Source organism: Dryobates pubescens, chromosome 39, assembly GCF_014839835.1.
Source record: "Dryobates pubescens isolate bDryPub1 chromosome 39, bDryPub1.pri, whole genome shotgun sequence".
Lineage (NCBI taxonomy): Eukaryota > Metazoa > Chordata > Aves > Piciformes > Picidae > Dryobates > Dryobates pubescens.
In genome coordinates, this window is record NC_071650.1 from 1,109,183 (window position 1) to 1,130,386 (window position 21,204).

At 59.0% G+C, this 21,204-nt stretch overlaps 1 protein-coding gene across 1 annotated transcript; it reads left to right on the forward strand.

Annotated features, from left to right (window-relative positions):
* The first annotated feature begins 867 nt into the window (after window positions 1-867).
* On the forward strand, window positions 868-20,521 carry TRMT6 (tRNA methyltransferase 6 non-catalytic subunit). The gene is made up of 11 exons (XM_054177287.1): window positions 868-971; window positions 2,641-2,768; window positions 4,008-4,117; window positions 9,698-9,789; window positions 9,888-9,971; window positions 10,698-10,822; window positions 14,496-14,860; window positions 15,093-15,178; window positions 17,626-17,728; window positions 17,811-17,897; window positions 20,152-20,521. Exons 1-11 carry the CDS (start codon window positions 871-873, stop codon window positions 20,323-20,325), a joined length of 1,455 nt encoding a protein of 484 aa, XP_054033262.1. The 5' UTR covers window positions 868-870; the 3' UTR covers window positions 20,326-20,521.
* The last annotated feature ends 683 nt before the right edge of the window (window positions 20,522-21,204 follow it).

The window sequence follows — 21,204 nt, forward strand, 5'->3', positions numbered from 1 at the left end:
ACTGCCCGGTACAAAGGTAAGTCAAAAGCAGAGCACTGGAGCTTCAGCAAACACAAAAGCAGACTCACCAGCTTGGGGCATTTTTCGGCCCTCTCCCTTCTGGGCTCTGCCTCGCCATCCTCCTCGCCACCCTCCTCGCCATCCCTGAAAGCCCCTTCCGCGGGGGCCTGCCCCGGCTCTGCCGTCCCTACTCATCTCGCTCCGCCTCAGGGACGCGGCAGCAAAGCGAGCGGCAGCAAGAGGGCTTTTTAACGCTGAAGTTAAACGAGGGTGATTCGCTAGGGGCAACTTCGCCTGCGGGGCGAGGAGCGGAGGCTCTCAGGGGCCTCGAAGGCCCCGCGTGAAGGCTCGGCCTCCCTCTCCCTACCATAGGGCCCGGGGAAGGCAAGGAGCGGCCCCAAGGCTGAGAGGAGGAAACAACGCCGCTCGCGAGGGTTTTTGTCCCACGGTGGGCACCGTCAGGCCGCCGGCCCCCTTCCCGCTCCCTAAGGGGACGAGCAGAGGCTCTCTGCCCTCAGCGCTCTGTTTTGGCGCCGAAACGCTCCTTCCGGCGCTGCAGCCAATCCCGAGGAAGCATACGGCGTCGCCTTGGAGCCGGGGTAGGGGGTGTCATGGCTCGCCCGCTCTCATTGGTCGGTTCCTCCCCTCTCCAAGGAAGGGCCTATTGCGCCCACTCGCCCTTCCCTCTTCGGCTTCTGTTTCCCCAATGCGCAGGCGCCGGCCGCCCCCTGCGTGCTCTGCCATTGGCGAGGGAGCCACAGGTGACCCCCGCGAAGCGGCCAATGGCGGGCCGGCGGCGGGGCCGGCGGCAGCGGCCGCGCCTGCGCACTGGCCACCCCCGCGGCGGAAAGCGCATGAGCAGGGGCGGCGATGGAGGCCGGCTCGGGCCCGAGCCTCTGCATCCGCGAGGGCGACTGTGCCGTCCTGAAACGCGGCGACGTCTTCAAAGCGGTCGCTGTGCTGCGAAGAAGGTGAGCGGCTTTCGACCTTCCCCTCCGCCGGGGCCTGCGCCCTTCCCTCCCCCTCGCTCGCCCGTGGGGCGGCGCCAGCTTTCCCCCTGAGGCGAGGGCTGGGTCCCGGGGCGGCAGATGCGAGCGCACAGCTTTGCCGCCCTGGCAGGCGGGAACCGCCGCCTCCCCGGGCAGCGTGGGAGGCCTCAGCGCTGCCTCGGCTCCCGTCACGGGAAAGAAACCGGCCGATCCTTGATAAAAGAGGGAGGGAGGGTGTTTAAAGGGGTTTTGCGTTGCCGCTGTCCAAGCGGTGCCGGGCCGGAGAGGAGGAAACGTGCGGCATCTTCCTCGCAGCGCTCTTGCCGCGGGCTGCCGTTTCTGCCCGCTGCAGCGCGGCTTCGGTCACTGGGCTGCTGCTGTCAGGCTGTAAGGAGCTGCTGGCTGTCGGCCCTGGGGAGCTCCTGCCTTGGAGAGGATCCTCTGAAAGGCCTCTTAGTTCTTTTTCCCCAGGCAAAGCGCTTGCCCTCCCCCCAAGCAGGAGGTGCTGTGCACACAGCCTGAGCTCTTCCATTGCAGCAGACGGGTTTATAGCTGCAGATTCATAGATTGCATAGGGCTGGGAGGGAGCCTCCAAGGGCATCCTGTGCAACCCCCCCTGCACTCAGCAGGGACACCTCCAGCTAGAGCAGGCTGCACAGGGACACAGCCAGGCTGAGCTTCAAGGGCTCCAGGCATGGGGCCTCAAGCCAGCCCTGGGCAGCCTGTGCCAGTGTCTCCCCACTCTCCTTGGGCACCTCAGCTACAGCAGCAACTCCAAATCAGCCCTCCTTATGTGCTGGAAGCACCACTGCCATCTCACCAACCTGTTCCTAAGCAACCAGGCTCCACAGTCCAGGGCAGCAGGCATGGGCAGAACCAGCAGCATTCCTGCCAGCCCTCAGGGCTGTGCCCCAGGAGCCTGCCCACAATGGGTGCTGGAGGTCACAGATTCACAGACAGAATTGGGTTGGAGCCTAAAAGGGCATCCTGTGCAACCCCCCTGCACTCAGCAGGGACACCTCCAGCTAGAGCAGGCTGCACAGGGACACAGCCAGGCTGAGCTTCAAGGGCTCCAGGCATGGGGCCTCAAGCCAATGTGTAGAAGTCAGTGTTGGGTAATGTGGCCAGCTGGCTGATTCAGTAGCATGAAGGTACTGTGCTTGAATGAGGCTGAAAAAAATGGCATAGGTCAGACCTGGGAACTTGGGAGTACTGCTTCTGACAGGTTCTGTGGTGGTGTTGGCTTCACCAGTAAGCTTTGGCAGCAAAATCAGGTAATTACTCTGTTGGCCTGCCTGCTGGAATGCAGGAGGGCACTGCTAGCTCCTGGGGAGCTGCTCAGCACCCAACCCCCCCAAGCCTCTTTCTTCTGGGCTGCAGGAGGGCACTGTTGGCTCCTGGGGAGCTGCTCAGCACCCAACCCCCCCAAGCCTCTTTCTTCTGGGCTGCTCTCAACCCACTCTGCACCCAGGCTGGATTTGTGCCTGGGGCTGGCCTGACCCAGATTACTTTCATGTTTGTCTTGCTTTCTCTTCAAGGATACAGAAAAAGTGGCATCTGCACATTTACAGCTGGGTTTCAACTCCTGTGCCTTTCAGACCTGGTACAAAGGATGCTTTTAAGCTCATTCACTTCATTCTTGTTCTTTCAGAAAGATTATCTTTGAGAAGCAGTGGTTCTACCTGGATAATGCCATTGGCCACCTTTATGGAACTACATTTGAAGTCACCAGTGGGGGAAGCCTCCAGCCAAAGCAAGAGGTAGAAGAGGCAACCACAGGTATTAAAATCTGGAAGCACAGAGTACACTTACTTCTGTTTCTTTGATGATACTCCCTCCTCTGTGTCTCACTCCCTCCTTTCCTCCCTCCTCTGTCTGTCTGCCTCCTCTATAGAATCATAGAACTGTCAGGGCTGGAAGGGACCTCAAGGAGCATCCAGCTCCAACCCCCCTGCCATGGGCAAGGACACCTCACACTACAGCAGGTTGCTCACAGCCACAGCCAGCCTGGCCTGAAACACCTCCAGGCAGGAGGCTTCCACCACCTCCCTGGGCAGCCTGTGCCAGGCTCTCACCACCCTCATGGGCAACAACTTCTTCCTAACATCCAATCTGAATCTGCCCACTTCTAGTTTTGCTCCATCCCCCCCCAGTCCTATCACTCCCTGACACCCTCAGAAGTCCCTCCCCAGCTTTCTTGGAGCCCTCTTCAGATGCTGGAAGGCCACAAGAAGGTCTCCTGGGAGCCTTCTCCTCTCCAGACTGCACAACCCCAACTCTCTCAGGCTGTCTCCAGAGCAGAGCAGCTCCAGCCCTCTGCTCACCCTCCTGGCCCTTCTCTGGACCTCTTCTGCACCACACAGCTTGGGGGCATCTCAAACCTGCTGAGGGTGCCCTCAATGCCACTGTCCATGGCACCAACAAAGATGCTGAACAAGACTGGGCCCAGTACTGATCCCTGAGGGACTGCACTTGTCCCTGGCTTCCCCTTGGCCATGGACCCATGGACAGTACCCATCCATCCCTGCAGTCCAGTCATGGGAGTCATCCCACCAGGTTCCAGTAACAGCCACTGTGTCATGGCATCCCAGCAGCACAGTGCCCTCAGTTCCCCCTCCTTGCTGCCCAAGCTGTGTGCATTTGCACAGAGGCACTCCACCTCTGAGGTGAACCCCCCTTGGGGTGTCCCAGTGCTTCCTCCTTGGCTTGCCTCAGGGCAACAAGTGGAGAGCCCTTGCTGGCATCCACCCCTCTGCTGAGCTGCCCCAAGGATTATCCCAGGCAGGCATGAGATTAACAAAGCCTTCCCCCTTCAAGCCTGGTTTAAAGCCCTGTCTGTCTCCCTCCCTCCCCTCTCTCTCCCTTCACACCAAGGTGTATTTTGCTTATTTAACTGATGGCTTAGGGAGCATTTTGCCAGGCCATGCAGCACGTGGGGGCAGCCCTGAGCCTTTCTGTGGAGCTGACAGTGAGATGCTTCAGAGCTGGGTTTGAGCAGCCTGTTCCCTCCCCCCTCAGAGACAAAGGAAGCAGGCACAGACAATCGGAACATCGTCGATGATGGCAAGTCTCAGAAGCTGACTCATGATGACATCAAGGCTCTGAAGGACAAGGGGATTAAAGGACAGGTAAAAATCACATCTCTTTGTGTCTTTGCTGCCTTGGGTGTGTCAGGTGGGCTGTTCTTTTCTGTCAGGGCCTCTAAGGCCTTGGTGGGGGTTTCCCTTTGGCTCTCTGCTCAAGGCAGGGTTTGCCTACAGATCTGCTTTCATGCAGAGGCTGTTTGCAGATAGAGACTTCAGGGGTGGAGTTTGGCAGTTTGGTCAGGGAAGTGTGAAAATACTTGAAATGGACCTGAAAATACTTGAAATGGACCTGCAAATCCTGGAAGTGTTAAGGAGATGGAGCTCACAGAACCAGCTGCCAGTTCAGCTTGGTTGTGAGCTTCAGAGTGCCAGTTCTGCCTGGTGCAGCCCTTCAGACTGGGCCCTAATTAAATCCCCCAAAGGTGCAGGGAAGGATTCTGAATAAACAGCAAGGTATTAACCAAGAGCTGTGAAATCATGGACTGGGTTGGGTTGGAAGGGACCTTAAGAGGTCAGCCAGTTCCAACCCCCTGCCATGGGCAGGGACACCTCCCACCAGCCCAGCTTGCTCAAGGCCTCATCCAGCCTGGCCTGCAGCACCTCCAGGGAGGAGGCAGCCACAGCCTCCCTGGGCAGACTGTTCCAGTGCCATCTCCTGAGGCAGACTGGGAAGGCTGAGCTGAGCCAGCAATGTGCTCTCATGGCCAAGAGGGCCAATGGCATCCTAGGGTGCATGAGGAAGAGTGTGGCCAGCAGGTCCAGGGAGGTTCTCTCTCTCTGCCCTGCAGAGCCCTCTGGAATACTGCATCCAGTTCTGGGCTCCCCAGTTCAAGAGAGACAGGGAACTACTTAAAGGTCATCCAGTGCCAACCCCCTGCCATGGGCAGGGACACCTCCCACCAGCCCAGCTTGCTCAAGGCCTCATCCAGCCTGGCTTCAACACCTCCAGGGAGGGGGCAGCCACAGCCTCCCTGGGCAGCCTGTGCCAGAGTCTCCCTGGTGTCTTCAATCTCTGGAGAGTTTACCCTTAGGGAAAAAAAGCTTTGCCCTGAGAGTTTGGAGGCCAAGCATGGCTCAGATGTGAGAGCTGTCTGCTGAAGGTGTGACCCAAAGCTGCTCACCATTTCCTCCAGGTGCTCTTTGGCCACTGGCACTGTGCTGAGAGCTCAGCTCTGTACCACGTGGGCTAGCAGTGGGCCTCTGGGCTCTGCCTCCCAAGCAGCTGTGATGCCTGTGTCTGCCTCTCAAAAGCTCAGGGTATTCTCCAGAGGTCAGTTCTGCTCTGTTAGGAAAGGGCCTGGTTTTGAGCCTGTGCTTTGTCACCCAGAGGTGAGGCCATCTGAGATGTTGATAGCCCATGCTAGCCACTGCTGCTCTGCACAGGCAGAACTCTCTCCCACCTTTGCTTTAGTGCTTCCTCAGTGGCTCACTGCTTGCAGGAGGTTCATCTCCTCTTTGCATCTTGGTGTTTACTCTTCTGCTTTTGCCTGCTGGGCCCAAGGAGTTCAGACTGGGGTTTCTTCTCTTTCAGTGCCTGGGGTATCTCTGAGAAGAGTGTTCTCCTCAGTCTGATAGCTTGGTTCTCATCATCTGTGGCAGAAGGTGGCTCAGGCTCCTCAGTGTGTCAGTGCCATGCATCTGCCAGACTTGTGACTTAGGTTATCAAAGTCCCCTGCTCTGCTGACTCTGCTGTCTGAGCCACAGCTGAGTGTTCATCTTGGATTGGTTATGGATTGCTCCATAACTGCCTGGTAGCATCTGCCCTTGTGAATGACAGGCCTGCTGGCACAGGCTGCATTTGGAGGTGGTTGGTATTTGAAATAAAAGAACCTCACTGCCAGAAGGACATTGAGGGGCTGGAGAGGGGCCAGGGAAGGGCAAGGAAGCTGGGGAAGGGTCTGGAGAAGAGGGCTGGGGAGGAGCAGCTGAGGGAGCTGGGGGTGGTTAGTGTGGAGCAGAGGAGGCTGAGGGGAGACCTCCTTGCTCTCTGCAGCTCCCTGAGAGGAGGCTGGAGCCAGGTGGGCCTTGGGCTCTGCTCCCTAGGAACAAGTGATGGGAAGAGAGGAAATGGCTTCAGGTTGCCCCAGGGGAGCTTTAGGTTGGAAGTTAGAAGAAACTTCTTGGCTGAAAGGGTTCTGAAAGCCTGGCAGAGGCTGCCCAGGGAGGTGGTTGAATGCTGTGACTCCCACTGAGTTAGCTGTGGTTGTGTGGTGGGAGGGTTGAACTTTCTCACTACCACAAATGCCCATCCCTGGAGGTGTTTGAGAGAGGCAGAGCTGTGGTGCTGAGGGCCATGGCTCAGCCCCAGCCTTGGCAGAGTTAGAGGCTGGTTGGGCTGCAGGATCTAGAAGGGCTTTTCCAGCCCAAACAATTCTCTAATTGCCCATCACTTCCCAAATCCATCCCAGGCTCTGCTGGATAGGTGCTGGGATAAAGACGTGGAAGTGGCAAGTCCTCTTGCAGCTCCCTCTTGGCTTTTGCTTACCCTAGTGAAGTGTTCCCCAATTTTCTCCCTGTCAGCTTTAGTACAACAAAAACCCAACCCAACCAACCCCCCCCAACAACAGGAGGAGCCATGTAACCCAAACACTCCATTTCAACCTCTTTTCCCAAGGAGGCAAACAAAGCACACACACAGCAAGGGCAGATCTGCTGTTTTGACACCACCAGCTCCAGACTTGAAGTGTTTGAAGGGCAGTGGCAGCTACTGGCTTGGACTGCAGCAGTAGCAAGGGAGAAGCATTTGGAGCAGTGGGAGCACAGTTGGGAGATGCTGGAGAAAGTCCCAACAGAGAGCTGCCAGGATGCTGAAGCACTGCCCTGTGAGGAGAGGCTGAGAGCCCTGGGGATGGTTAGTCTGGAGAGGAGAAGGCTGAGAGGGATCTGATCAATGTCTATCAATAACTGAGGGCTGGGGATCAGGAAGGAAGGGACAGGGACAGCCTCTGCTCACTGCACCCTGGGATAGGACAAGGAGCAATGGATGGAAACTGCAGCACAGGAGGCTCCACCTCATCATGAGGAGGAACTTCTTCCCTGTGAGGGTCCCAGAGCCCTGGAGCAGGCTGCCCAGAGAGGTTGTGGAGCCTCCTTCTCTGGAGCCTTCCCAGCCCTGTCTGGCTGTGTTCCTGTGTGACCTGTGCTGGATTCTATGGCCCTGCTCTGGCAGGGGGCTTGGACTCAATGGCCTTCAGAGGTCCCTTCCAACCCCCAGCATCCTGTGAGCCTGTGATTTGTCCATGGCCACCACCCTCTCCAGCCCCTTTCAGGCTCTTCCTGCCTACTTTCCTAGGTGTTTACCCTTTTAGCAGCTCAGCCACAAGCACAGCTGCAGACTTTGCTTCTTTTGTTGCCATCATGCAGACAGTCCCTAAGCACTGAAAGCTTTTCCTTTTTGTTTCCTTTCTGTTGGAGGTCTTAACAATCCTTCCAGCTGGAACTTGAAAGTATGAGGAAGAAAAGTTGGATTGGCAAAGGGAGGAGATTAGAACCACAACAACAATAAAACCCAGGAAGCAAAACCTGGAGTTCTGGGAGAGCCTGGAGATCAAGAGGAGGAAGAAGTCAGGGGAAGAGTTGGTACAGAAGTCTGGTCCAGGTGATGCAATTCAGTGGGGTAAGGGACATCTCTGATCAATAGCCAGAGCACAAGGGAACAGCTGTCAAAAATAAGAGGCAAGAGACCCCAGGAGGGAGTTGGATTGAAGTGACTATGACCTGGGCCATCAGGTGCCATGCTTGGGCTTGCTGTTGTAAAGTAGTTCTGCCTGTGTGGCCTCAGCCAGGGCTCAGGGTGCTGACATGCACTCCCCTTACTGTGGGGAGAGTCAGAGGGACAGAGTGGATGTCAGATGTTCCCCAACAACTGCCCAGGGATGTGTCTCTGCCTCAGCCTAAAGAGAAGGAGCTGATCACTCAGAGCAGGCAGGGTGGTGTCCTTCACATTCAGCAGAGGGTGAGAGTAAGGACTGAAGCTTGAGGAGGGCAGATTGAGCCTGGAGGTGAGGAAGGAATTCTTGGCAGTGAGGGTGGGGAGACTCTGGCACAGGTTGCCCAGGGAGGCTGTGGCTGCCTCCTCCCTGGAGGTGCTCAAGGCCAGGCTGGATGAGGCCTTCAGCAAGCTGGGCTGGTGGGAGGTGTCCCTGCCCATGGCAGGGGGTTGGCACTGGATGGTCTTGAAGCTCTCTTCCAACCCAACCTATTCTGTGATCTGTAGGTGCTGAGGCCTCACAGTAAGGGCTGCAGTGGTGGTTACTGATGCTGAAAGGAATGGCCCTGCTTCTCCTTCTCTCTGGCCACACAGATCTACCCTCTCTCATGGGTTAGCTCTAGCAACTACCAGGCTCCTTCCCCACCATTTCCAGGACAAGCATTTTCTGGTTGGTCCCTTCTGTGCTCTGCTCTATGGCAGGGGGGGATTGGAACTGGATGCTCTTTGAAGTCTCTTCCAACTCAATCCATGCTATGATTCCATGTCTTTAAAGAGCAGCTAGAGACAGAAGTGTGATGAAATTCCTGCACATCCTCAGGATCATAGAACCACAGAATTGTCAGGGTTGGAAGGGGCCTCAAGGATCAGCCAGTCCCAACCCCCATGCCCCTACCACCTCACACTACAGCAGGTTCCACCACCTCCCTGGGCAACCTGTGCCAGTCTCTTACCACCCTCATGGGCAACAACTTCTTCCTGACATCCAATCTGAATCTTCCCACTTCTAGTTTTGCTCCATCCCCCCCAGTCCTATCACTCCCTGACACCCTCAAAAGTCCCTCCCCAGCTTTCTTGGAGCCCCTTTCAGATACTGCAAGGCCACAAGAAGGTCTCCTCAGAGCCTTCTCCTCCCCAGACTGAACAACCCCAACTCTCTCAGTCTGTCTCCAGAGCAGAGCAGCTCCAGCCCTCTGCTCACCCTCCTGGCCCTTCTCTGGACCCCTTCCAGCACCTCCAGATCCTTCCTGGAAGAGAGGCTCCAGAGCTGGACACAGAGCTCCAGGTGGGGTCTCAGCAGAGTGGAGCAGAGGGGCAGAATCCCTTCCCTGGCCCTGCTGGCCACACTTCTCTTGCTGCAGCCCAGGCTCTGCTTGGCTCTCTGGGCTGCAAGTGCTCCCTGCTGGCTCCTGCTGAGCTTCTCCTCCTCCAGCACCCCCAAGGCCTTTTCTTCAGGGCTGCTCTCAAGCCAGTCCCTGCCCAGCCTGTTTCAGTGCCTGGCATTGCCCTGACCCAGCTGCAGGACCTTGCCCTTGGCCTTGAACTTGATGAGGTTGGCTTGGGCCCAGCCCTGCAGCCTGCCCAGCTCCCTCTGGCTGCATCCCTTCCCTCCAGCCTGTCAGCAGCACCACACAGCTTGGGGGCATCTCAAACCTGCTGAGGGTGCCCTCAGTGCCACTGTCCATGGCACCAGCAAAGATCAAGCAGGGTCCCTTGTGGTGGTGCTGGGGAGAGCTTCCCTTGTGCCTTCCACGTCGGTGGAAGTGAGGGGTGGCCATGAGAATGTCATTAGTTGGTTGGGTTTGCTCTTTGCTGGGGGGGAGGTTTAGCTTTTGTTTCTACAGAAGTCCTCTCTCTGTCATGCCTGAGAAATAAATCCCAGCTGTCATCAACCCCCAACTGTCTCTCCCAAGGAAATCGTTCAGCAGCTCATAGAGAACAGCACGACCTTCAGGGACAAAACTGAATTTGCTCAGGATAAATACATCAAGAAGAAGAAGAAAAAGTAAGTTCACCTCCTGGCTCTTCCCTGGGGGCACCACTCAGGGGCTGGGTGGTCTCTTGAGCTGCCAGTAAAGCTCTTGTCCCCCTGCTTTGGCACAGGTATGAGGCGGTCGTCACCGTTGTGAAGCCCTCCACCCGCATCCTGGCAACCATGTACTATGCAAGGGAGCCAGGGAAGATCAAGTGAGTGCTCATTTGGGTGCTTTTGGCAGGCTGCAGCTGAAAGATGTCAGCCACAGGCTGGTTGACACACTGGAGGGAAGGGATCCACCCAGAGGGAGCTGGGCAGGCTGCAGAGCTGGGCCCAAGCCAACCTCATCAAGTTCAAGGCCAAGGGCAAGGTCCTGCAGCTGGGTCAGGGCAATCCCCAGCACAAAGCCAGGCTGGGTGAGGAGGGGCAGGAGAGCAGCCTGCAGGAGAAGGTCTTGGGGGTGTCAGTTGGTGACAAAGTGCCCAGGAGCCAGCAGTGGTCACTGGCAGCCCAGCAGGCAGCTGTGTGCTGAGCTGCAGCCAGAGCAGGGAGAGCAGCAGCACAGGGAGGGGCCTCAAGGATCATCCAGTTCCAACCCCCCTGCCCCTACCACCTCACACCACAGCAGGCTGCTCACAGCCACAGCCAGCCTGGCCTTAAACACCTCCAGGCAGGAGGCTTCCACCACCTCCCTGGGCAGCCTGTGCCAGTGTCTCACCGCCCTCATGGGCAACAACTTCTTCCTGACATCCAAGCTGACTCTCCCCACTTCCAGTTTTGCTCCATCCCCTCAGTCCTCCTTTGCTATCAGCTGGTTAATCAAGCTTTCCCATGATGGCTCTGAACTCTGGGCCTGTGGGGCAGCTCCTGAGCCAGTGTGCATTCCTCCTGCCTCCTCAGGACACTGACTTGCTCGTTCTCCACGCTCCCCCTTCCAGCCACTTGCGCTACGACAGCCTGGCTCAGATGCTGACCTTGGGCAACGTCCGAGCCGGCAGCAAGCTGATTGTGATGGAAACCTGTGCAGGCCTGGTGCTGGGAGCAGTGATGGAGCGCATGGGAGGTGAGCAGAGCCAGGCAGCTGCAGCACTGTGCAGGCCTGGTGCTGGGAGCAGTGATGGAGCGCATGGGAGGTGAGCAGAGCCAGGCAGCTGCAGCTGTGTGCAGGCCTGGTGCTGGGAGCAGTGATGGAGAGCATGGGAGGTGAGCAGAGCCAGGCAGCTGCAGCACTGTGCAGGCCTGGTGCTGGGAGCGGTGATGGAGAGCATGGGAGGTGAGCAGAGCCAGGCAGCTGCAGCACTGTGCAGGCCTGGTGCTGGGAGCAGTGATGGAGCGCATGGGAGGTGAGCAGAGCCAGGCAGCTGCAGCACTGTGCAGGCCTGGTGCTGGGAGCAGTGATGGAGCGCATGGGAGGTGAGCAGAGCCAGGCAGCTGCAGCACTGTGCAGGCCTGGTGCTGGGAGCAGTGATGGAGCGCATGGGAGGTGAGCAGAGCCAGGCAGCAGCAGCTGTGTGCAGGCCTGGTGCTGGGAGCAGTGATGGAGCGCATGGGAGGTGAGCAGAGCCAGGCAGCTGCAGCACTGTGCAGGCCTGGTGCTGGGAGCAGTGATGGAGCGCATGGGAGGTGAGCAGAGCCAGGCAGCAGCAGCACTGTGCAGGCCTGGTGCTGGGAGCGGTGATGGAGCGCATGGGAGGTGAGCAGAGCCAGGCAGCTGCAGCACTGTGCAGGCCTGGTGCTGGGAGCAGTGATGGAGCGCATGGGAGGTGAGCAGAGCCAGGCAGCTGCAGCTGTGTGCAGGCCTGGTGCTGGGAGCGGTGAGGGAGCGCATGGGAGGTGAGCAGAGCCAGGCAGCTGCAGCACTGTGCAGGCCTGGTGCTGGGAGCAGTGATGGAGCGCATGGGAGGTGAGCAGAGCCAGGCAGCTGCAGCACTGTGCAGGCCTGGTGCTGGGAGCAGTGATGGAGCGCATGGGAGGTGAGCAGAGCCAGGCAGCTGCAGTACTGTGCAGGCCTGGTGCTGGGAGCGGTGATGGAGAGCATGGGAGGTGAGCAGAGCCAGGCAGCTGCAGCTGTGTGCAGGCCTGGTGCTGGGAGCAGTGATGGAGAGCATGGGAGGTGAGCAGAGCCAGGCAGCTGCAGCACTGTGCAGGCCTGGTGCTGGGAGCGGTGATGGAGAGCATGGGAGGTGAGCAGAGCCAGGCAGCTGCAGCTGTGTGCAGGCCTGGTGCTGGGAGCAGTGATGGAGCGCATGGGAGGTGAGCAGAGCCAGGCAGCTGCAGCACTGTGCAGGCCTGGTGCTGGGAGCAGTGATGGAGCGCATGGGAGGTGAGCAGAGCCAGGCAGCAGCAGCTGTGTGCAGGCCTGGTGCTGGGAGCAGTGATGGAGCGCATGGGAGGTGAGCAGAGCCAGGCAGCTGCAGCTGTGTGCAGGCCTGGTGCTGGGAGCGGTGATGGAGCGCATGGGAGGTGAGCAGAGCCAGGCAGCTGCAGCTGTGTGCAGGCCTGGTGCTGGGAGCAGTGATGGAGCGCATGGGAGGTGAGCAGAGCCAGGCAGCTGCAGCTGTGTGCAGGCCTGGTGCTGGGAGCAGTGATGGAGCGCATGGGAGGTGAGCAGAGCCAGGCAGCTGCAGCTGTGTGCAGGCCTGGTGCTGGGAGCAGTGATGGAGCGCATGGGAGGTGAGCAGAGCCAGGCAGCAGCAGCTGTGTGCAGGCCTGGTGCTGGGAGCAGTGATGGAGAGCATGGGAGGTGAGCAGAGCCAGGCAGCTGCAGCACTGTGCAGGCCTGGTGCTGGGAGCAGTGATGGAGAGCATGGGAGGTGAGCAGAGCCAGGCAGCTGCAGCACTGTGCAGGCCTGGTGCTGGGAGCAGTGATGGAGCGCATGGGAGGTGAGCAGAGCCAGGCAGCTGCAGCACTGTGCAGGCCTGGTGCTGGGAGCAGTGATGGAGCGCATGGGAGGTGAGCAGAGCCAGGCAGCTGCAGCTGTGTGCAGGCCTGGTGCTGGGAGCAGTGATGGAGCGCATGGGAGGTGAGCAGAGCCAGGCAGCTGCAGCCAGTGTGCAGGCCTGGTGCTGGGAGCAGTGATGGAGCGCATGGGAGGTGAGCAGAGCCAGGCAGCTGCAGCCTGTGTGCAGGCCTGGTGCTGGGAGCAGTGATGGAGCGCATGGGAGGTGAGCAGAGCCAGGCAGCTGCAGCTGTGTGCAGGCCTGGTGCTGGGAGCAGTGAGGGAGCGCATGGGAGGTGAGCAGAGCCAGGCAGCTGCAGCTGTGTGCAGGCCTGGTGCTGGGAGCGGTGATGGAGCGCATGGGAGGTGAGCAGAGCCAGGCAGCTGCAGCCTGTGGCAGGCCTGGTGCTGGGAGCGGTGATGGAGCGCATGGGAGGTGAGCAGAGCCAGGCAGCATGCAGCACTGTGCAGGCCTGGTGCTGGGAGCAGTGATGGAGCGCAATGGGAGGTGAGCAGAGCCAGGCAGCTGCAGCACTGTGCAGGCCTGGTGCTGGGAGCGGTGATGGAGCGCATGGGAGGTGAGCAGAGCCAGGCAGCTGCAGCTGTGTGCAGGCCTGGTGCTGGGAGCAGTGATGGAGAGCATGGGAGGTGAGCAGAGCCAGGCAGCTGCAGTACTGTGCAGGCCTGGTGCTGGGAGCAGTGATGGAGCGCATGGGAGGTGAGCAGAGCCAGGCAGCTGCAGCTGTGTGCAGGCCTGGTGCTGGGAGCGGTGATGGAGCTCATGGGAGGTGAGCAGAGCCAGGCAGCTGCAGCACTGTGCAGGCCTGGTGCTGGGAGCGGTGATGGAGCGCATGGGAGGTGAGCAGAGCCAGGCAGCAGCAGCACTGTGCAGGCCTGGTGCTGGGAGCGGTGATGGAGCGCATGGGAGGTGAGCAGAGCCAGGCAGCTGCAGCACTGTGCAGGCCTGGTGCTGGGAGCAGTGATGGAGCTCATGGGAGGTGAGCAGAGCCAGGCAGCTGCAGCTGTGTGCAGGCCTGGTGCTGGGAGCAGTGATGGAGCTCATGGGAGGTGAGCAGAGCCAGGCAGCAGCAGCTGTGTGCAGGCCTGGTGCTGGGAGCGGTGATGGAGCGCATGGGAGGTGAGCAGAGCCAGGCAGCAGCAGCTGTGTGCAGGCCTGGTGCTGGGAGCAGTGATGGAGCGCATGGGAGGTGAGCAGAGCCAGGCAGCTGCAGCACTGTGCAGGCCTGGTGCTGGGAGCGGTGATGGAGCGCATGGGAGGTGAGCAGAGCCAGGCAGCTGCAGCTGTGTGCAGGCCTGGTGCTGGGAGCAGTGATGGAGCGCATGGGAGGTGAGCAGAGCCAGGCAGCTGCAGCTGTGTGCAGGCCTGGTGCTGGGAGCGGTGATGGAGCGCATGGGAGGTGAGCAGAGCCAGGCAGCTGCAGCACTGTGCAGCCTGGGAGGGCTTGCATGAAGCTAAAGAATCATAGAACTGGCAGGGTTGGAAGGGACCTCAAGGAGCATCAAGTTCTACCCTGGGCAGGGACACCTCACACTGCAGCAGGTTGCTCACAGCCACAGCCAGCCTGGCCTTAAACACCTCCAGGCAGGAGGCTTCCACCACCTCCCTGGGCAACCTGTGCCAGGCTCTCACCACCCTGGTGCTGAAGAGCTTCTCCCTCAGCTCCACTCTAACCCTGCTCTGCCTCAGCTGCAAACCACTGCCCCTTGGGCTGGCTCCAGACCCCCTCAGGAAGGTCCTGGCTTTGCAATGTTGATTTGATCCTTTTGCTCTTGCAGGTTATGGAACCATCATTCAGCTGTACCCAGGAGGGGGACCTGTCAGAGCTGCTACCAGTTGCTTTGGATTCCCAAAGCACTTTTTTGATAAGCTTCATGAATTTCCCCTCAGCAAGGTGGAGAGCCTCCTGTCTGGGACATTTTCTACCGAGACTCTGCCTTCAGAGCCCGAAGGGAACACTCCAGTGGAAGAGGAAAGCAATGGATTGGGGGAGGAGAAGCAGACTGCCCTGCAGGAAGCAGAGGAGGAGCCTGCTACTGAAGCATCTCTGGAGGTCAGCCAGGCAGAAGAGCAAGAAACCATGGACATCAGTGCTGAAGAAGTGGAACTGAAAGAGAACAAAGAGAAAGGAAGGAAAGAAAATGTAAGAGTATCTCTGGGGGCTCTTGACAATGCTCCTGTCCCTAGGCCGCTGAAATGCAGCTCCTGCAGGGGCTCAGCTGGAGCTCTGGGGCTTCTCTTTGTTCTTACACAAAGCCAGCTTTAAAGATGCAAAAGATGAAAGTGCAGCCCCTGCAGCAGGGCCCCAGGATGATGATGGTGGTGGTGGGGGTGGTGGTGAGCACTTCAAGTGCAAACTGTTTTGTTCTTCAAAGGTGCTGGAAAAGCAAAAGAAGCAGTGGGAGAGGAGGAAAAAGCTGATGGAAACTGCTGCCCTGCTGAGAGAGAAGAACTCTGATGGGTGAGTGTGCTGCTGGCCAGGCAGAGGCACCACAGAATGGCTCAGGGGGGGAGGGGTCTCAGAGGTATCTGCTCCAACCCCCCTGCCATGGGCAGGGACACCTCCCAGCTAGCCCAGGTTGCTCAAGGCCTCATCCAAACTGGCCTTGAGCACCCCCAGGCAGGAGGCAGCCACAGCCTCCCTGGGCAGCCTGTGCCAGAGTCTCACCAGCCTGGTGCTGAAGAGCTTCTCCCCCAGCTCCAGTCTGACCCTGCTCTGCCTCAGCTTCAAACCATTCCCCCTTGGCCTGGCTCCAGACACCCTCAGCAAAAGTCCCTCTGCAGCCTCCCTGCAGGATCCCTTCAGCTATTGCAAGGCAGCTCTGAGGTGCCCCTGGAGCCTTCTCCTCTCCAGGCTGCACACCCCCAGCTCCCTCAGCCTGTGCTCACAGCAGAGCTGCTCCAGCCCTTGGCTCATCTCTGTGGTGTCCTCTGGCCTCACTCCAGCAGCTCTGTGTCCTCCTTCTGCTGGGGACAGCAGAGCTGGAGGCAGGGCTGGAGGGAGGTGGGTGGGTTGGAGGGTCTGGGAGGTTGGGTTGGTCTGGGAGGCTGGGTTGGTGGGTGGGTCAGGGGGGTTGGGTGGGTGGGTCAGGGGGGTTGGTGGGTCAGGGGGGTTGGGTGGGTGGGTGAGGTGGGCTTGGGAGGGTGGGTGGTTTGTTTCTGTCAGGAGCTCATGTCTTTCCCCGCTTGGTTTTTCCCTGCTTTGGCCACGACTGATTGTTCCCATGGAACACTCTCCCACGAGGCTTCCGTGCCAGAACCCCATCAGCTCAGGCCCACTGCTGGCAGCTGAGCCCCAGAGTGGTGTGAGAGCCTGGCTGCTGTGGCTTGTGCAGGCTGCTAAGGTCATCACTGTAGTGAATGGAACGAGATGAGCTTCGTTGTTTCCCTCCTGAGCTGGTTGGCTCGCTGGGAACAGAGCCCCTCTGCTCCCAGACATCCCAGTGCCCACTGACTGCTCCTGTTTCACTGCTTGTGTAACTCTTCCTGCCATTACTGTGGGATGGTTCAGCTGCTGCTCACTCACAGTTGGGTGTATCTGCAGCACACTGCAGTGGTGCTTAGCCTCTTCTGCCAGGCTGCAGAGACACATCGCTCTCTGCCCCCCGAATGGTGAAGTCCTTCACATCTTTGGCAAAAGTAACATTTCACTTGGCTTGGTTCTTCCTGAAAGCAGTCCCTGGGGCTGCTGGTTAGCCATGGCACGGGCTGGGACCTCCAAAGGGCATGCACCCCAATGCCCTTGCAGTGGGCTGGGACATCCTCCACTAGACTACAGCCACTCCCTACCCTTCCTGCCCTCTCCTCTCCCTCTGCTTGCCCCCCTCTCCTCTCCCTCTGCTTGCCCCCCTCTCCTCTCCCTCTGCTTGCCCCCCTCTCCTCTCCCTCTGCTTGCCCCCCTCTCCTCTCCCTCTGCTTGCCCCCCTCTCCTCTCCCTCTGCTTGCCCCCCTCTCCTCCCCTTCCCTCTCACATGGGTGTTGTGCCCAGCCAGGCTCCCTGCTGCCAGCAATATGTGCTGCCATATGAGAGAAGCTGATGGCTCTCAGCCTTTCTCATCCCTCACCTTCCTGTGGGCTGGCAGTGCCAGGGCAGCACTCCAAACCTTCTCAGGCACAGGATGGACTCTCTTGGGGTATTTTTCTATTTATGGTCCAAGCTGGAACCCAGGAGGTTCCACCTCAACAGGAGGAGAAGCTTCTTTGGGGTGAGGCTGCTGGAGGCCTGGAGCAGGCTGCCCAGGGAGGTTGTGGAGTCTCCTTCTCTGGAGCCTTTCCAAGCCCACCTGGCTGTGTTCCTGTGTGCCCTGCCCTGGGTGCCCCTGCTCTGGCAGGGGGCTTGGGCTGGGTGATCTCTGGAGGTCCCTTCAAACCCCTAGCACTCTGTGAATCTATGATTTCTAATTGTCTCCATCAATTAATGATTCACTTTAATGAGGTGGTTGAGACCCCATCCCTGGAGATACTCAAGGTGAGGCTGGACAGGGCTCTGCTCTAGTGGAGGATGTCCCTGCTGAGTGCAGAGGGGGTTGGACTGGATGAGCTTTGGAGGTCACTTCCAGCCCAGACCGTTCTGTGACTCCACGCAACAGTCAGCAGCTTTAAATTCCAGGGGCAGCAGTCCCAGGGCAGAGACAGTGCAGGCTCCTGGGTTGTCAGAGTTCCTGCCTGAGCCTTGCAAGGTGTTTGATGCCCTGCACCTTAGGGAGGGAGTGCTTCATCCTCTTCCTTATGGCAGCAGGAAATGGTGCTTTGGCTTTGTCTGGGGAGCTGTTGGAGCCACCAAAGCAGGCGGCTGAGCAGCAGCTGAAGCTCTAACTGCTGGCTGTGCTGAGGAGGGGGGAAGGGCTCTTGCTGAACAGGACTGAGCAGCAGAACGCTGAAGGGTGTGAAATGTCCTTTGTTTTGCAGCTTGATTGTAGCCAGCAAGTTTCACCCCACTCCTTTGTTGCTTTCCCTGCTGGAGTTTGTGGCTCCTTCCAGGCCTTTTGTTGTCTACTGCCAGTATAAAGAGGTAAGGGAAGTGTGTGACCTTAGCTGTCAGCTGGAGCCTGCTCTGCTGTGCTTAACCTCCTGTTTGCTGTGGGTGTCTCTAGCCACTCCTGGAGTGTTACACCAAGCTGAGGGAGAGAGGTGGTGTGGTTAACCTGAAGCTGTCTGAGACCTGGCTCCGCAGCTACCAGGTAAGGCTCGGGGGTGGCTGCCGCGCTGGGCAGGGTCCTGCAGCTGCCTCGGGGCAGTCCCAGGCACTGATACAGGCTGGGCAGGAGCCACCTGCTGCAGTGTGAGCTGTCCCTGCCCAGGGCAGGGGGGTTGGAACTGGATGAGCCTTGAGGCCCCTTCCAACCCTGACAATTCTCTAACACTGAGGAGCAAAGCACCTTCTGGAAGTGTGTGTGGGGAGTGGTTTGCACTGACCCTCAAAGGGTTTGTTTCATCTGGGAGCAGAGGGTCACCACTTGAAGCACAGGGACAGAGCATGCTGGGTGGCTGTGTGCATCTGCTACAGGGCAGGGAGGCTTTGCAGCAGGGTCTGGACAGGTCAGAGCCATGGGCCAAGGCTCTTTGGATGAAGTTCAACAAGGCCGAGGGCCAAGTCCTGCACTTGGGTTACAACCACCCCATGGGGAGCCCCAGACCTGGGGAGGTGTGGTTGGAAAGCTGCAGCTGGGAGAGGGACCTGGGGCTGTTGGTTGGCAGTCACTGAGCATGAGCCAGCAGTGCCCAGGGGGCCAAGAAAGCCAATGGCAGCCTGGCTTGGGTCAGAACCAGGGTGGGCAGCAGGGCCAGGAGGTGACCATCCCCCTGTGCTCAGCACTGGGGAGGCCACACCTCGAGTGCTGTGTTCAGCTCTGGGCCCTCACTGCAGGAAGAACACTGAGGGGCTGGAGCCTGTCCAGAGCAGGGCAGCCAGGCTGGAGAAGGGCCTGGAGCCCCTGGGCTAGAGGAGGGGCTGAGGGAGCTGGAGGTGTTCAGGCTGGGGAAGAGGAGGCTGAGGGAGACCTCATTGCTCTCTGCAGCTCCCTGAAGGGAGGTTGGAGTGAGGAGGGGGCAGCCTCTGCTCCTTGGTGGCAAGGGACAGGAGCAGAGGCAATGGTCCCTGGCTGCCCCAGGGCAGGCTCAGGCTGGAGCTCAGGAAGGGATCTCAGACATTGGAATGGTCTGCCCAGGGCAGTGCTGCAGTCACCATCCCTGGGGGTGCTCCAGCAGCCTGTGGAGCTGTGCTTAGGGACATGGTTTAGGACTGATCCTAAACTGGGTTGAAGGTTGGACTGGGTGAGCTTGGAGGGCTCTTCCAGCAGGATGTTTTCCATGGTTTGGTGACAGATGGAATATTTGGGCTGCCTCAGTGGCTGGCACGAAGTGAGGAACAGCCTCAGTGGTGTAGGAGAGACGTAGCAAGGTGCTGGGTGGGTTTGCTCCTCTCCTGCATGGTAGTGAGCTGAGGGAGCGTGGGGGGTGTGAAGTGCCTTCACTTAACACCATCCCTGCAAGAAGTTTCCAGTCTGGGGAATGAGCAAGGAAAAGGAGCTGAGAGGGGAAAAATAGCCCCAGTGAAAAACATCCCTTGGAGGCACTTGGAACAGACTGCTAGCAGGTGTGGAGCAGCCTCTGTGCTGGCAAGAGCCACAGGACAGGCTGGGTTGGAAAAGCCCTCCAAGCTCACCCAGCCCAACCATTCTCTCACCATGCCAAGGCTGGGGCTGACCCATGGCCCTCAGCACCACATCACCAGGACTCCTGAACCTTCAGGTACTGCAAGGCCACAAGGAGGTCTCCTCAGAGCCTTTTCCTCCCCAGACTGAACAGCCCCAACTCTCTGTCCCAGAGCAGAGCAGCTCCAGCCCTCTGCTCACCCTCCTGGCCCTTCTCTGGACCCCTTCCAGCACCTCCAGATCCTTCCTGGCACAGAGGCTCCAGAGCTGGACACAGAGCTCCAGGTGGGGTCTCAGCAGAGTGGAGCAGAGGGGCAGAATCCCCTCCCTGGCCCTGCTGGCCACACTTCTCTTGCTGCAGCCCAGGCTCTGCTTGACTCTCTGGGCTGCAAGTGCTCCCTGCTGGCTCCTCTTGAGCTTCTCATCCCCCCAGCACCCCCAAGGCCTTTTCTTTAGGGCTGCTCTCAAGCCAGTCCCTGCCCAGCCTGTATCAGTGCCTGGCATTGCCCTGAGCCAGCTGCAGGACCTTGCCCTTGGCCTTGTTGAACTTGATGAGGTTGGCTTGGGCCCAGCTCTGCAGCCTGCCCAGCTCCCTCTGGCTGCATCCCTTCCCTCCAGCCTGTCAGCAGCACCACACAGCTTGGTGCCATCAGCAAACCTGCTGAGGGTGCCCTCAGTGCCCTGGGCTGCAGGTGCTTGGCTGTTTGGTTGAGTTTGGGGTTGTTTCTCTCTTTCCTGTGGTTGTGTTTTGTGCTGTTGTGATTTTATTTACTTTATTAAGGTCTTGCCAGATCGCAGCCATCCCAAACTGACCATGAGTGGAGGTGGAGGGTACCTGCTGTCTGGCACAACTGTTGTCCTGGATAAGGGCAGAGCTGATGCCAGCCAGCCAGAAGCACTGAAGGTGGAAGAACCATCAGCTAAAAGATGCAGAGTTGAGGAGCTCCCCTGTTAAGCCCTCAGGGATTGCTTTGGTTGATGGATCTCAGGACTGCTCCCTTAGGAAAACAGCCAAGGTACCTTCTGTGCTCTCAGCAGCACAGGCCTTGGACCTGGCACAGCCCCCTCAGCAAGAGGCAGCAGAACTGCCTGCTGCCAGGGTCCTCCTGCTCCTCACCAGCTGCCATCACCAGGAGGAGAGCAGTGACACCCCCTGCATCCGTGGTCGCCTCAGAAGGAGGATCAAGAGAAAGCATTCAGCCTGCTGCCAGGAGGAGAGCTGTGGAAAGGTTGAGTCTGAATCATCACATCTGCCTTGGCCTCCCAGCACAAACCATCCTCCCTGCTGCTCTGCCCCCAGCCTGCCCACAGGCAGCAGAACCAGCAGCAGAACTCAGCCCCTTGGCTGTGCCTGGCAGAGCAGCTGCTGGGACTGGAGCAGCAGAGCTCCCCTGTGTGCCTGAAAGCTGTGCAGAGGAGGAAGTGCAAGTTCCTGATCCCAGATCCTGGAGGAGGAGGTGGCTGTTAGCACCAGCTGGCACTGCCTCAGAGCTGTGTCTTTTGAGGAGCCAGCCCTGTGGGAGCCCTCTCTGCACTGCTATTTATTCTGCTCTTGCCTCCTCCCTGCCATGGAGCTGGTTTTATTCCTTTCAGTCCCTTTTTTTTACTGTCAGTGCTGCCCTTTCCATTAAACTGCAGGATGGGTACTCCTCACCACAGCTGTTTCCTGTCTGGAAGCTCTGGCAGAGGCCCTGAGGAGGAGAATACTCTTGCTGCACCTCACTGCACCCCCACCCCCCAGCAGGGAGCTTGAGGCTAACAGGGGAGCTTGTAGAGCCAGCAGGACTTGGCCTCCATTCTTGAGCTTACTCCTCAGGAGGGCTCTGGAGCTTTG

What these genes read in the sequence shown, in the direction of transcription:
- TRMT6 (XM_054177287.1), top strand. Translation starts at nt 871, where the DNA reads ATGGAGGCCGGCTCGGGCCCGAGCCTCTGCATCCGCGAGGGCGACTGT. An exon ending in AGTGATGGAGCGCATGGGAG is followed by an intron (nt 10,823 to 14,495) that starts GTGAGCAGAGCC and finishes TTGCTCTTGCAG; the next exon opens with GTTATGGAACCATCATTCAG. An exon ending in TCTACTGCCAGTATAAAGAG is followed by an intron (nt 17,729 to 17,810) that starts GTAAGGGAAGTG and finishes GGGTGTCTCTAG; the next exon opens with CCACTCCTGGAGTGTTACAC.